The 15,482-nt window shown below is 71.3% G+C and overlaps 2 protein-coding genes across 2 annotated transcripts; one reads left to right on the forward strand and one right to left on the reverse strand.

Annotated features, from left to right (window-relative positions):
• Positions 1 to 276: 276 nt before the first annotated feature.
• AURANDRAFT_70581 (hypothetical protein) lies at positions 277 to 11,938 on the forward strand (the record flags this gene model as incomplete). Its single annotated transcript, XM_009034140.1, has 10 exons — positions 277 to 1,198; positions 1,248 to 1,860; positions 2,094 to 2,350; positions 2,409 to 2,586; positions 2,742 to 3,206; positions 4,181 to 4,616; positions 4,681 to 5,456; positions 6,658 to 6,826; positions 8,534 to 9,118; positions 11,804 to 11,938. The coding sequence occupies 10 exons, from the start codon at positions 277 to 279 to the stop codon at positions 11,936 to 11,938; spliced, it is 4,536 nt and encodes a 1,511-aa protein (XP_009032388.1).
• Positions 11,939 to 13,906: 1,968 nt separating this feature from the next.
• Positions 13,907 to 14,593, reverse strand: AURANDRAFT_13477 (hypothetical protein; the record flags this gene model as incomplete). The annotated part of the gene is made up of 1 exon (XM_009034362.1): positions 13,907 to 14,593. A coding segment is annotated over one exon (687 nt), but the record flags the coding sequence as incomplete, so codon positions are not given.
• Between the last annotated feature and the right edge of the window lie 889 nt (positions 14,594 to 15,482).

The following is a 15,482-nucleotide window of genomic DNA, read 5'->3' on the forward strand; positions in this document are numbered from 1 at the left end:
CCGTGGGTCGGCGGCGTCGCGCTCGCGGAGGAGTCGCTCTACGAGACGCGGACGAAGGTCGAGAAGGCGCACGCGGCCGCGCGCGCCGCCGGCGACGCGAAGCGCGCCGAGCGCGCCAAGGCCGGCAAGGCGACGCCCGACGACGCGAGGTGGGCGCGGCGGCCGAAGACGCCGCGCGACGCCTTCGCGAACGCGCGCGCCGCGCTCTTGGCCGGCGACGTCGCCGAGGCCCACGAGCAGAGCCGCTGGCTCGACGGCGGGCCCGTGGCGTCGTTCATGGGCCTGGCGACGCTCCGCTTCGTCGTCGGCGGCGACGCCGCGGGCGCGCCGCGGCCGCCGGAGCCGCCGCGGGACCCGAAGAAGCCGCGGCCGCCGCGGAGCCTCGCCGCCGAGCTCGCCCTCGTCGCGCGGAGCGACGCCGTGCGCGGCTACGCGCGGTCCCTCGACGTCCGCGACGCGGTCTTCGAGGCGTCGTTCGAAGCGCGGAACGAGACGCGGCGGCTCACCGCGCTCGCGTCGCGGCCCGACGCCGTGCTCGCGCTGCGCTTCGACTGCGCGGGCCCGGAAGGCGCCTGCGCCGCCGTCGAGTTCGGCCTCGACCGCGCGGGCGCCGGCGACGCCGCGGCGCTCCCCGCGGGCGGCGGCTCGAGCGACGTCGTGCTTCTGGCGAGCGCGCCCGCGGGCGACGACCTGGCCTGGGCGGCCTGCGCGGTCGCGGTCGACGCGGCGCCGGCGGCCGTCGCGCCGGACCTGGACCCGTCGCTCCTGGCCCGCGTCTTCGGCGCGGAGACGCCGCCGCGCACGGCGACGCGCCGCGGCGAGGCCGTCGTGCTGCTCGTCGCGGGCGCGACGTCCTACGACGGCGCGGACCCGCGGGAGACCTGCGTGGCGCGGCTCGCCGGCGCGGCGCGCCGCGGCTGGGACGACCTCCGGGGCCGCCACGTCGCCGACTTCCGCGCGGCGGCCGGAAGAGCGACGCTGCGGCTCGCGGACGCGGCCGAGCCGCGGGGCCGGCCGACGGCGGAGCGCGTCGAGCGCCTCGGCGCGCCCTGCGGCAACGGCACGGCGCCGGCGACGGCGCCGAAGCTCCTGAGCCTCGCCTTCGCCTACGGCCGCTACCTCCTCGCGTCGTCGAGCCGGCGAGGCGGCCTGCCCGCGAACCTCCAGGGCGTCTGGGCCGACGGCGCGGTGCATCGGCGTCCCCGCGCGCTTCTCTGAACTTACCCATGTTTTTTCTCTCCTCCTAGGTCTCGCGGCGCCGTGGAACGGCGACTACCACCTCAACATCAACCTGCAGATGACGTACTGGGCGGCCTGGTCCGCGAACGTCGGCGAGGCCGCGGCGCCGCTGGTCGACTTCCTCGAGGGCCTCGCGGCGGCGGGCGCAAAGACCGCGCGCGAGTGGTACGGCGCGCCGGGCTGGGTCGCGCACGGCTACACGGACCTCTGGCGCGACGCGCGCGCGCTCGGCGAGAACAAGTGGGCGCTCTGCGCGACGTGCGGCGCCTGGGCCGCGCTCGCGCTCTCGGAGGCGTCCGAGCACGCGCCGGGCGACGCTTCCAAGCTCGCCGCGGCCGCGCGCGTGCTCGGCGGCGCGCTCGACTTCTTCGAGGGCTACCTGCTGCCCGTCGCGGCCGGCGACGCGGGCAAGCTCGGGCTCCCGAGCGCCCCCGCGCTGCTCTCCGGGCCGTCGACGTCGCCGGAGAATTCGTACCGGCTCAACGGGTCCGCGGCGAGTCTGAGGGGCGCGTCCAAGGCCCGCGACGACTGGGGCTTCGTCGCGCTGTCGCCCGCGCTCGACGTCGCCGTGCTCCATCGCCTGGCGACGGCCTACGGGGAGCTCTGCGCGCGCGGCGCGGCGTGCGCGGCGGCGACGGAGGCCTTCGCGGCGCGGCTCCTCGCAGGGCAGGAAAAGAGAGCGAAATTCCCAACTTCAAAGGCTTCTTTCTCGGCCGTTTTCCACTCGTTTTGGCTGATTTTTGGACGAGCGATCGTCTCTCGGAACGGTCTCGAAACGTGGATGCTTTTTCCGGAACGCGCGCGCGCGGAACACTCACGTTGAAGCGACATTGAATCACCCTTTTGCTGCCCAGGCTCCTCGCGTCGTTGCCCCACGGCGGCCGCCCCGTCGCCGACGCCGAGGGGATGCTCCGCGAGTACCCCGTCGCCGTCGGCGGCCGCGCGGCGGCCGCGCCGGACGAGGCGCACCGCCACTTCTCGGGTCTGTTTGCCCTCTACCCGGGCCGCCAGCTGTCGCCCCTCGACGACGCCGACGGCGCGGCGGCCGCGGCCGCGCGCACGCTGGACCGCAAGCTCGCGGCCGGCGGCGGCCACACGGGCCGGTCGCGGCGTCCGACGATTTTCGAGAGATTCGGGGTGGGAGAAATCGTCACCGTCGTGCTTCGTAGGCTGGTCGCGCGCGTGGGCCGCGAGCCTGGCGGCGCGGACGCTCGACGGCGCGGCCGTGGAGCGGTCGCTCGTCGAGCTCGTCGCGGGCTACTTCTGCGGCAACCTCCTCGCGACGCACCCGCCCCTCCGGCCCGAGCCCAAGCTCAAGGCCGCGGGCTGCGACACGCGCTTCGCTGCGTGTGGAATGGCCCCGTCCAGCAAGACTTCAGAACTCTCTGGCTCGATTCGGCTGATTTTTGGACGAGTCGTCTGCTCTCGTCGAGTGCTCCACGAACGAAACCGTCGCATACGATCTTATTGAAGTCGGGTTGAAGATTCGGTGTCCCGCCCAGGTGCTTCGAGCGCGCGCCGCCGCCGGGCCGCGCGGGGCCGCCGGACCGCGGGATGATCACGTCGTCCGGGGACGTGTTCCAGCTCGACGGCAACCTCGGCTTCCTCGCCGCGGCGACGGAGGCGCTCCTCCAGTCGCACCGCGGCGCCCTCGCCGGCGGGCCGCCCGTCGAGCTCCACTTATTGCCCGCGCTGCCGCCGTCGTGGCGCGCCGGCGCGGCGACGGGCCTCCGCGCGCGCGGCGGCCTCGAGGTGGACCTGCGCTGGGCCGTCGGAAGGCTGACCAACGCGACGGTGACCGTCGTCGAGGACGGCGGGGTGGGGGTCGCGCGCGTCCGCAGCCGCGCGCGGCTCCGCGCCGTCGGCGGCCGCCTCGAGGCCGCGGCGGGGCCCGACGCGCGCGGCGACCACACGGCGACGCTCGCGGGGCTCGAGGTGGGGGTGGCGGTGTGGCTGTTCGCGGTGGGGTGAGTTATTTTGGGGTAGTTTTGGGGGGGCGATTCGGGTCGCGGGAGGGGCTTTGAGGCGGGCACGTGGATTCGCGCGCGTTTACCCCCCCTCATCGTCATCCTGGTTGAACTTGGGTTTTCTGGGGTCTGGGAGGTTTCCCGCTCGGTGTGGGAGGTGTGGGGGGTGGGGCGGGCGTGATTTACGTTAGTCTAAACTAGCCTAGGCTACCTTCAACTGGCACGCGCGCATTGGGATCCCGACGAGCACAAGGCGCGTGCCTTCGCCGCTGCCCGGCACGCCCCTCGCCTCGCTGTTGCTCCTCTCGTGCTCTCGCGGATTTCCACGCTCTCGATCTTCTCTGTCAACAATGGTCCGCGTCCTCGCCCTCTCTCTCGCCGCCCCGGCCCTCGCCGTGTCGCTTCGCGGCGACGACGAGGCCAAGAACAAGGGCCCCCGCCGCCTCGCCGGCCACGCCGCCACGACGTACGCCCCCATCGCCGGCTACTACCCCGCCTCGAACGTCGACGCCCACGCCGCCATCGACTTGGACGTCGCTGACATGGACGCCGCTCTCGACGCCGACAACTGGGACGGGCCCGTCCACCAGAGTCCTTTTCCACGCGCCTTCCGCGCCCGACGCCCCCCGAGAGCGTATCCGCGCGCCCTGGGCGCCCTAGAAAGAGGGAGGGGCGCCCGGAGGCCGGGCGGGACGGGCCTTCACCACCCGCCGCACCCGCTCCCCCTCCCCCCGACCGCCGTCGCCCCCCTCCCGTCGCGCGGGCCGCGCGCACGAAAACGGGTCCGAGCGCGCCGCCTCGGCCGAGTTCGCGGGGTCCTGCGACGCGGCACGGGGCCCGTGGCCCGTCGCGCGTCCCATGGATCGCGCGCGCCTCGCCCCCGAGGTCCGCGAGGTCGTCCACACCCCGATCGCGCCCCCCTCGCCGACCGACGTTCGCCCCCGAGGCCCGCGAGATCGTCCGCTCCCGCGCAGGTTCTGGGCGGCCTACTCCGAGGGCGGCAACTCCGTCAAGGGCGAGGGCTTTCGCACGGTGCGGGGCTTCTCCAAGTCGCTCGCGGGCGAGGCGACGTACGACGAGTACTTCGCGTACCACGGCAACGAGAAGTACGCCGACGACTACGTGCGCGCGGCGCTCTGGGACCGCCTCGCGGACGACTCGTCGGCCAAGGCCGACCCGCGGCCGGCGCTCTTCACGGGCACGACGCTCACGGACGCCATGGCCAAGCAGATGGCCATGAAGGGCGCCGTCTACCAGAACACGTGGATCTACGCGCTCCACGAGCTCTACAGCGCCATCGGCAAGTGCGAGTCGGGCAACATCGCCGACGAGACGGGCGCGCCCCACGCCTGGGACGAGGGCTGGGCCTTCTACGCCGGGTCGCTCCAGACGCCCGCGGGCTCCTCCGGCGTCCTCTCGTACCGCCTCGCGGACAAGCGCTGCGGCAACTTCCAGACCTGCAACGCCGACGTAGCCGGCCAAGACGTGGCGCGCGGCCAACGACGAGCAGAACTCGAACGTCAACGCGAAGCTCCTCAACCTCTACCACGCGGGCCTCGCGGCCGTGCGGTCGTCGACGGCGTCCGAGGCCATGGACGAGTCCGAGTACCGCCGCCTCGACGGCCACGACGCCTCGGGCCCGGACTGTGCGGCCGCCGTGGACCTCACGGCGGAGATCGTCGCGCAGATGACCGTCCCCCTCATCCAGGGCACGCTCCGCTACGCCTGGCGCTCGGACCCCAACGGCGGCGGCCAGACCTTCTCCTCCGACGGCGAGGTCCTCGCCGAGTACCACGCCTTCGCGTACGCCGCGCTCCCGCGCGTCGCGCACTGCGACGCCGCCGCCGGCGAGGTCCTCGCGGCGTCCATGGCCATCCCCACCGAGCTCACGGAGGCGTCCGCCGCGACCGTCGTGCCCGGCGGCTTCGCCGCCGTCAAGGCCGCGCTCGAGTCGACCTACTCGTGCCTCGGCATCACCTGCGCGGACGTCGGCGGCCCCCTCATCCACGACGGCGCGCCCGTCGCCGGCATGGAGGCCTGCGACGACGGCTCCACGGTCAACACGCGCGCCGAGTTCTTCGAGAACCCGGGCGCCGCCGACCACGGCGACGAGCACGGCGACGAGCACGGCGACGAGCACGAGGGCGACCACGGCGACGAGGGCGGCAACGTCATCGCGGACGAGGAGTCCGACGGCGCCGCGTCCGCGGGCGTCGCCGCGCTCGCCGCGGCCCTCGCCGGCGCCGCCATGTTCGCCTGAGCGGACCTCGACCGCGGCCCGCGACAAGCGCGCGCCGCGCGCCATCGAGACGCCGGGCTCGAACCAAGAAGAGAGCCTCGGCCACACTCCTAGTTGCGCATCGACGTAACACCCTGTCTGCACGAACGACGATTACTGGGGTGGGGAGGGTCAAAAACAAGTTCGATTGCGATGGATCGGCTCTGAACTGTGTGGAGGGCGCTAGTCGGTGGTGTCTCTCTCCGTCTTTTCGCAGAGGAGCCACAGCTCCGAGAGGTGGTCGTTTGGAAGGTTGGGCGGCGGGCGGTGGTGCCGCGACGCCGACGCCGTCGACGCGTCGTCGGAAAGCGGCTCGGGGGCCGGCAACGGGCGCTGTGCTTCGGGCGTCCGCGGCAACGGGCGGCGGTGCAGCGGGTTCGCGGCGGGCTTGGGCGGCGGGTGCAGCGGGTTCGCGGCGGGCTTGGGCGGCGCGCGGCGGCCCGGCGGGAGGAGCTTCGGGTTGGGCGGCGGGCGACGCACCGGCGGGAGGAGCTTCGGGTTGGGCGGCGGGCGACGCACCGGCGGCAGGAGGGCCTTCCGAGGCTGCTGGAGGTGCAGCGGCGGCGCGGGCGGGAACTGTTTTTCTTTAGGGAGCGGCGATTCCAACGCCCACATTTTGGCCTTGGCCTTTGCGGGCGTCTCTTCGACGCGCGGCGGCTCCGCCGCGGGCAGCACGCGCGGCGACGGCTTGGTGAGCGTCGGTTCCGGCTTGTCGACGACATGGAGCGCGCTCGTCGTGCCGTCCGCGTCCGCGGCGGGAGCGGGCAGCACGCGCGGCGACGGCTTGGTGAGCGTCGGTTCCGGCTTGTCGACGACGTGGAGCGCGCTCGTCGTGTCGTCCGCGTCCGCGGCGGGAGCGGGCAGCACGCGCGGCGACGGCTTCGTCGTCGTCGCTTCGGGTTTCTCCACGACGTGGAGCGCGCTCGTCGTGTCGAGGTCGTCGTCGTCGTCCGGGCTGACGCGCGGGCTGACCTTGTGCTTTCCTCCCGGCTTCGGCAACGTGATCTGAGGCATGGCGTACTTCGACTTGGCCGACGGGCGGAAGCGGCGGACGACCGCGGCGCCGATCGCGAGGACCGCGACGCCGACGACGACGAGCACGATGAGGACCGTGGCGCTGTCGCTTTCGTCGTCGCGCGCGGCGCTCGTTCCCGTCGTGTTCGCCGAAACCAGGCTCGGAACCGGCGTGGCGGCCGTGACGCTCGGCACCGGCGTCGCGAGCCCGCTCGGCGCCGTCGTCGCGAGCCCGCTCGGCGTCGCGCCCTCGGCGCTCGGGGCGAGCGTCGCGTTCGCGGTCGCGTCGTCGGCGACGGCGGCGGCGCTCGGCGCGAGCGTGGCGACCGTCAGCGACTCGTAGGAGTCGACGTCCACGGTGACCGCCTCGAAGCTCTCGAAGCTGCCCAGCGCCTCGAGGAGGGCCCCGCTCGCGACGGCGTCTTCGAGCGCGGCGTTCACGTCGTCGACGGGGCGCGCGGACACGACGTCGAAGGCCAGCGTCACGGCCGAGTCCTCGGTGAGCGCGCGGCGGCGGGCCTCGCCGTCGCTCACCGCCGTGACGTTCACGCTGACGTCCTCGACGCAGCGCTCCACGGCGTCGTGGAAGGCCTCGCGCTCCGCCCGGCCGAACGAGGCGCGCGAGATGCCGACGAGCTGGAGCGCGTGGCGCGAGCGGAACGTCGGCGCGGGCGACGGCGCGGACGTCGGCGCGACGACGATCGCGACGTCGTACGCGACGCCGTCCGCGTCGCCGACGACGACCTCGACGACCTCGGCCCAGCCCTCCGGGAAGTAGGCGACGGCGAAGGTCCCTGAGGGCTGGGACTCCGTCGAGAACCACGAGATGCCCGACGCGCCCTGGACGAACTCGCCGTGGGAGAGCGCGGACGTGTAGTTGTCGAGAGTCGCGGAGAATTTGATGGAGAGCGCGGAGAACTCGGCGTCGACGTGTATGGCGACGCCGCCATCGGGCGCGGGTTCGAGCAGGAGTTGGGCCGAGCGCGCGTCGAGGCGGCGGCGCGAGTCGAGGGGAGGCAGAGAGTACGTCGGCGTCGACGTCGGCAGCGTCGTCGGCACGCTCGACGGCTCGGACGTGGGCACGCTGCTCGGGTAGCGTGTCTTCGTCGGGTTGGACGATGGGGACGGGCTCGGCTGCGCTGACGGCGCCGGCGAGGACGGTGTCATGGTGGAGGACGGTGCCGGGGTGGGGGGACTCGTGGTCGGCAAGGGGGTCGCGTAGGACGGCGCCGCACTCGGCTCGTACGTCGGCTCGGCCGTGGGCATCATCGACGGGTCCGAGGTCGTCGGGAGGTACGACGGCAAGAACGACGCAGTCGGCGAGTAGGTCGGGATCCTCGTGGGCGAGTCGGGCCACACCAACTCCACGAGACCCACGTAGTGCCGCGCGATGAGGACGGCGTCGAGGATCGACGTCGCGTCGTCCAGATTGACGTCGCCGCAGCCGAAATCGATGCGCTCGTAGCACGTCGTCGTCGGCAGCGCCAGATCCTGCGTGTACATGGCGATGAGCAGCGCATCCGTCACGTCGACGCCGTCGAGGCCGTCGACGTCGCCCGGGACGGATCCGCAGAAGGTCTCGAAGACCGTCGGCGCGGTCGTGGGGACGCGCGTCGGCGCCGGCGACAGCGTCGGCGCGAGCGTCGGCGTCTGAGTCGCCGCCTCGGTGCTGAGGTAGACCAAGGACGACACGTTCGGCAGCGAGACGCCCGCGGCGTTCGTCGCGACCAGCTCGAGGAATCCGAAGCGCTCGATGAAGAACTCGTCGTCGAAGCGGAGCGTGACGAGCTCGTGCGCGCGTCCGCCCTCGAGGCAGTCGGTCGTGTACATGGCCACGCGCTCGCCCGCGAGGTTCGCGACGACGCTGCCGGAGAAGCGCTTTTCGTACGACGTCGCGTTGGCGTTCGCCTGCCAGCCGAAGCCGACCGCGCAGAGCGTCGCTGCGGAGATGACGGAGATCTCCAGCTGGTCTTCGGACCCGGCCAGGAGCCGCGCCACGACGAGGGCCTCGTCGGAGCCTCCCGCTCGTTCGTAGACGACGATCGCGTCGTCGCCCACGCTCCGGCGCCGCGAATCCGAGATGGAGACGGACGACACGTCGAGCGTCGCGAAGTCGAAGCCGTCGCCGAAGACGAGGTCCGCCCAGTGGCCCGACGCGCGCGCCTGCCCGAACCAGCCGACGTCGTCCTCGGTCCGGAAGAACATGCCCTCGTCGCCGGCGAGCCGCGCCTCGACGAGCTCCACGTTCGCCGTCGCGGTCACGAGGACGGACGTGAACTCGCCGACGTCGGACGAAAGCTCGACGTACACTTGGGCGACCTTGCTGTCCGTCGCGTGCGCGGCCAGCACGACCTGGACGTACGAGCTGCGCCCGAAGCTGGGCTGGGCCGTCGGCGCGCTCGGGACCGCGGTCGGCGCGGAGCTCGGCGAGTCCAGCGTCCGCGTCGGGCCGCTCGTCGGCGCGACGATCGGCGTCGCCGTCGCGCCGCAGACGTCGCACGTTAAATCGCACATCCCCGCGTGCCCGCAGCCGTCGAGGCAGAAGACGGTCTCGCACGCGTCCGCGGTGATCGCGACGAAGCCCGCGCACACGGCCGTCGTGAAGATGTCGCGGCAGGACGTCGGCGCGTAGCTGGGAGAGGTCGTCGGGACTTGGCTGGGCTCGTAGGTCGTGGGGGCGTAGGTGCTGGGCGCGTAGGTGCTGGGCACCGCGGTCGGGGCGGGAGACGGCGCGCAGGTCGCCGAAGCGAAGGTGACGCCGCAATTGACGACGGAGCAAGAAGCGCCGAATTCGTAGTCGTCATCGGCATCGTCATCGTCATCGTCATCGTCATCGTCATCGTCATCGGCTTCTGTCGACGCTAAGACACACCAACCGAGATCCTGATCAAAAGCTGATGCTCCGCTGAACATCTTGTACATTCTCGTCACGGACGACGTGTCCCAGGGGCCGATGTCCTGGTTGAAGTTGTCGGCCGAGCGGAACATGCCGCTCATGTCCGTCACGGCTGACGTGTCCCAGCCGCCGACGTCCTGGTTGAAAGCGCCAGCATCGAGGAACATGTAGCTCATGTCCGTCACGGACGACGTGTCCCAGCCGCCGATGTCCTGGTCGAAGGCGTCAGTCCAGCGGAACATGGAGCTCATGTCCGTGACGGACGACGTGTCCCAGGCGCCGATGTCCTGGTCGAAGGCGCGAGCAAAGTAGAACATGGCGCCCATGTCCGTCACGGACGACGTGTCCCAGGCGCCGATGTCCTGGTCGAAAGCGTTAGCGCCGTAGAACACGCCGCTCATGTCCGTGACGGACGTCGTGTTCCAGCCGCCGATGTCCTGGTCGAAGGCGACAGCACTGAAGAACATGTAGCTCATGTCCGTCACGGACGCCGTGTTCCAGGCGCCGATGTCCTGGTCGAAGGCGTCAGCGCTGTAGAACATGCGGTTCATGTCCGTCACGGACGCCGTGTCCCAGCCGCCGACGTCCTGGTTGAAAGCGCCAGCATCGAGGAACATGTAGCTCATGTCCGTCACGGACGACGTGTCCCAGCCGCCGATGTCCTGGTCGAAGGCGTCAGTCCAGCGGAACATGGAGCTCATGTCCGTGACGGACGACGTGTCCCAGGCGCCGATGTCCTGGTCGAAGGCGCGAGCAAAGTAGAACATGGCGCCCATGTCCGTCACGGACGACGTGTCCCAGGCGCCGATGTCCTGGTCGAAAGCGTTAGCGCCGTAGAACACGCCGCTCATGTCCGTGACGGACGTCGTGTTCCAGCCGCCGATGTCCTGGTCGAAGGCGACAGCACTGAAGAACATGTAGCTCATGTCCGTCACGGACGCCGTGTTCCAGGCGCCGATGTCCTGGTCGAAGGCGTCAGCGCTGTAGAACATGCGGTTCATGTCCGTCACGGACGCCGTGTCCCAGCCGCCGACGTCCTGGTTGAAAGCGCCAGCATCGAGGAACATGTAGCTCATGTCCGTCACGGACGACGTGTCCCAGCCGCCGATGTCCTGGTCGAAGGCGTCAGTCCAGCGGAACATGGAGCTCATGTCCGTGACGGACGACGTGTCCCAGGCGCCGATGTCCTGGTCGAAGGCGCGAGCAAAGTAGAACATGGCGCCCATGTCCGTCACGGACGACGTGTCCCAGGCGCCGATGTCCTGGTCGAAAGCGTTAGCGCCGTAGAACACGCCGCTCATGTCCGTGACGGACGTCGTGTTCCAGCCGCCGATGTCCTGGTCGAAGGCGACAGCACTGAAGAACATGTAGCTCATGTCCGTCACGGACGCCGTGTTCCAGGCGCCGATGTCCTGGTCGAAGGCGTCAGCGCTGTAGAACATGCCGCTCATGTCCGTCACGGCTGACGTGTCCCAGGCGCCGACGTCCTGGTTGAAGGCGCCAGCATCGAGGAACATGTAGCTCGTGTCCGTCACGGACGACACGTCCCAGCCGCCGATGTCCTGGTTGAAGGCGTAAGCACTTTGGAACATGGAGCTCATGTCCGTCGCGGACGATGTGTCCCAGGTGCCGATGTCCTGGTTGAAGGCGTAAGCACTTTGAAACATGGAGCTCATGTCCGTCACGGACGACGTGTCCCAGCCGCCGATGTCCTGGTTGAAGGCGTTAGCGCTGTAGAACATGCGGCTCACGCTCGTCACGGACGACGTGTCCCAGGCGCCGACGTCCTGGTTGAAGGCGTCAGCACCCGAGAACATCGAGCGCATGCTCGTGACGGACGACGTGTCCCAGGCGCCGACGTCCTGGTCAAAGGCACGGGCGTAGTAGAACATCCAGCTCATGCTCGTCACGGACGACGTGTCCCAGGCGCCGATGTCCTGGTCGAAGGCGTAAGCACGGTTGAACATGTTGCTCATGTCCGTCACGGACGACGTGTCCCAGGCGCCGACGTCCTGGTCGAAGGCGGCAGCCTGGTTGAACATGTAGCTCATGTCCGTCACGGACGACGTGTCCCAGGCGCCGATGTCCTGGTCGAAGCCGTAAGCGTAGTAGAACATGTTGCTCATGTCCGTCACGGAGGACGTGTCCCAGCCGCTGATGTCCTGGTTGAAGGACTGCGCGTTCGTGTTGGAGTGCGTGCAGGCCCAAGAATAAACGCAAAACAGCTCCGACATGTCCGTCACCTTCGACGTGTCCCACGCGCTGATGTGTCCGTACGTCTCTTCGGCCGCGTCCGAGTCCGCGAGCCACGCGTCGACCGCCGCCTGGAGCTCGCTCTTGTCGGCGAGCGCGGTCGGCGTCGACTCGTAGCTGTACGAGAAGGTGATGTACTCGTAGAGGTAGCTGTAGCCGGACGTCGTCGGCGCGGCCGACGGCGCGGGCCAGAACGCCGCGGGGGCCCACGAGCAGTCCTCCGTCGCCAAGCTCGCCTTCGAGCCCGTCACGACGACGCCCGGCGTGTCGCAGAACGCGAGCGTGCCGTAGGCGTCGCCGCGCAGGTACCAGTCCTGCTCGTCGGTCGTGACGGACAGCGCGTAGACCTCGGCGGAGCCGCCCATCCCGACGTTGTCGCCGTAGCCGTTGTACGGCGCCGCGTTGCCCGCGAACGTGCAGGAGTCCAAGTAGGTGCTGCCGCCGCCGACGAAGACGGCCCCGCCCTGGTAGTCGCCGATGTTGTCCGTGAACGCGCACCGCGTCGCGCTCCAGCCGCCGGCTGCGAAGACGGCGCCACCGTACCCCCAGTTGAGATCCGGGCCGTCGGCGAGATTCCCGGAAAAGAGGCAGTCCGTGGTGGTAAGGCTGCCTGCGGCGTAGATTCCACCGCCGTTCGCTACACCGCTGGGGTCCGAGCGCGACGCGCGGTTCGACACCAGCGTGCAGTTGCGGAGCGCGAGCGAGCCGCCGCTCGCGACGTACGCGGCGCCGCCGTGGATCGACGGCGACGAGGAGTCGTCCGCGAGCCCGTTCTTCAGCACGAGGCCGTCGAGCATGAGGTGGCCCGTGACGTAGAAGAGGCGCGTGAAGCCGTCGCCGTCGATCGCGCGGTCCCCGGTGTCCGAGGAGATCCGCGCGGTGTAGTCGACGGCCAGCTGCGAGTAGAGCTCGACGTCGGAGGAGATCTGGATCTCGGGCTGCCCGTCGGCGACGGCGGCGACGAGGTCCCGCTGCTCGCCGTAGGAGTAGGAGTACTCGAGCAGGAGCTCGTACTCGTAGCTGTAGCTCGCGTCGAGGGGCGTCGGGAGAGGCGTCGCAGACGGGCTCGGCGTCGGGAGGGCCGTCGGCGTCGCAGTCGGGCTCGGCGTCGGGGGGAGCTCGCAGCTGGTGGAGGTAGAGACGTAAGCCACGTCGTTGATGTAGCACAGATCGTTCCCGTCGCCGCCGAATAGCGAAATAGAATCGTCTCCACCGGCGTAGATCACGTCGTCGCCGGCGTCTCCTCTAATGACGCTGCCGCTTCCATAGTTTGACTCCATGTAGATGAAGTCATCCCCAGGACCGCCAGAGACACGGTAAGCATTGTAACTGTAACCCTCCAACACCACAACGTCATCCCCTTCGAGAGCGTCGATAGTGCCGAAATTGAAACTGCCGGTCGAATGGACGCAGTCGGAGAAGTCGGTGAGATCCAAATAAGCGCCGATGGTGTAGCCGAAATCCAGACAAACGCAGCCCGATCGCCCGGAGAAATCGTAGCTGTCCATGGAGCGCCAATCGTCGTCTGGCTGGGCGGCGTCGGTCTCGTCCGTGCACCACCCGCAGCACGACGCGCAGTCTCCGCCGGCCAGGAAGCAGGCGGCGGTCTCCGCGGGCAACGGACTCGCGGACGGCGCCGCTGTGCTTGAGGGCCCGGACGTCGTCTGGAGCCGCCTCGGCCTTGCACCCCGCGACGCCGCGTCGCCGGCTGCCACGCGACGACGATCGCCTCCGAGCGCCGTCGCGCTCCCTCGCGGAGTGAACGTCGGGTTCGCCGGCGCGTGGACGTCAGAGCCGCCGTTGACCATGCCGAGGTCGAGGTCGTCGGAGACGCGCCTGCCCAAGGCGCCGTCGACCGCCGCCTGGGAGCCCGAGCCCGCGGCGTCGTCCGCGAAGATCTGGGTGTCTGCGTCTTCGGCGACCTGCTCCGAGAGCAGGCGGGGCATCGGCCTGGACGGGCCCGACGGCGCGGCGCGTGCGGCGCTTGCGGCGCAGGCCGCGAGCGCGACGGTGAGCAGAAGCATCGCTGTGAGAGATCCGCCCGCGCCCCCGAAGCGCGTCCCGGGGCCGGGCGAGTGCCAGCGACACTGGGCAAGGGAGTACGCCGAAAGCGCGGCGTTCATCAACAATCTCCGCGACCAATCCTGGATACGACTGGCCGCGCATCACCTGGCTCGCCCGACGCTGAAGTCTGCAGCGTAGAAATGAACGGTCATATATAAAAGCCACCACCTACCCCGAGGCGAGCGGGCAGAGGTCGAGGGCGAGGGCGAGGGCCGGGTCGACGCGGTGGAGGCGCACGGCGCCGAGGACCTGCTCGGGGAGGTCCTCGGGCGTGGCGCCCTCGACGACGAGGGCGAGGTCGAGGACGAGCTCCGACGTCGCGCTCTTGACGACGGAGAGGATCCGCCGCGCGGCCGCGGAGCCGACGATGTCCGCGTCGACCTCGAAGTAGTCGGGCCCCGAGAAGTAGGAGAGCTTGAGGGCCTCGGCGAGCTTGGCGGCGTTGTGGCCGCCGCCGACCGCGCGGCGGACGAGCCAGTTGCCCTCGACGACGCGCGGGATGAGCTTGAGCCGCGCGTCGCGGTGGCCGTCGTCGCGCGCGCGGACGAAGTCGTCGAGGACGCGCGCCGCGGCGCCGCCGTCCGGCGGCGGCCGGGCCCAGTAGATGACGAAGTTGCCCCAGGGCATGCAGAAGTTGAGGCAGAACGCGTCGGCCGCCGCGCCGCCGTCGGGCGCGCGCGCCGCGCGGCGCTTCGCGACGAAGGCGCCCGGGTGGCGCGCGACGTGGAGCTGGGGCACGTCCGTGAGGAAGAGGTCCACGCCCTCGAGGGCGCAGAGGCTCGGCGCGCTCGGCACCTTGACGCGGTCCGCGAGGTACGACCCGCCGCGGACGCGGAAGAGCCCCGCCGCGGGCTCGCTCCAGCAGTGGCCGTCGTTCGTCGACGGCGACGGCCAGGGCGGCAGGCTGCAGAGCGCGTCGCGGTCGTCGTCGGCGAGCGACGCCGCGGACCCGCCCGGCGACGCCGCGTCGTCGCGGTCGTCGTCGCGGCGCTCGTCGTCGGACGCGCGCTCCGCGTCGCGCGCCGCGGCGCGCTCCTCGGCGTCGCGCGCGCCGAGGCGCCCGCCGCAGGCCGCGCCGCAGGCGAAGAGCGCCGCGAGGAGCGCGCCGGGCGCGCCGTAGGCGCGCGCGACGGCCGCGGCGATCAAGACGCCCGCGGCGAAGCTCAGCCGCGGGTCGTGGTCCCGGAGCGCGCGCTCGACGGCGCCCGCCGGCGGCGGCGCCGCGGCCCGGCGCCGGGGCGCCGCCGCGGCGCCGCGGCGCCGCCGGGGCCGCGGCTCGACCTTCCGCGGCGCCGCCTCGGCCGGCGCGGCGGGCGGCGCGCGGTCGTCGACGTCGCGCAGGGGCTGGGGGCGGATGAAGTCGCGGAAGGCCTCGGACGTGCGCAGGGCGTCGTCCCTGACGACGCGGGCGAGGAGGGAGTTCAACAAGGCGACGCGGCGCCGGAGGTGGCGGCTCGAGAGGAACCGCTTCGGGTTCATCGCGCCGTGGCGCCGGTCGAGGCGCGCGACGTCCTCGAGCGTCGCGAAGTCGTCGGCCATGTCCCGGTGCTGCTGCGTCGCGTCGAGGCGCGCGAGGAGCGCGCGGAAGTCGCCGTGCGTCCGCCGCACGGACCACGGCTCCGCGGCCGCGCCCGCCGCGGGCCCGTCGACGGTGACGAGCACGTGGTAGGTCACGCGCACGCGCCACCCCTCGCGCACGATGCTGTAGTCGTAGACGCTCGCGCCGCCGACGCCCGCGGGCGCGGCCGTCTGCGCGGCGTCGGCCCAGACG

Source organism: Aureococcus anophagefferens (genome assembly GCF_000186865.1).
Source record: "Aureococcus anophagefferens unplaced genomic scaffold AURANscaffold_1, whole genome shotgun sequence".
Lineage (NCBI taxonomy): Eukaryota > Pelagophyceae > Pelagomonadales > Pelagomonadaceae > Aureococcus > Aureococcus anophagefferens.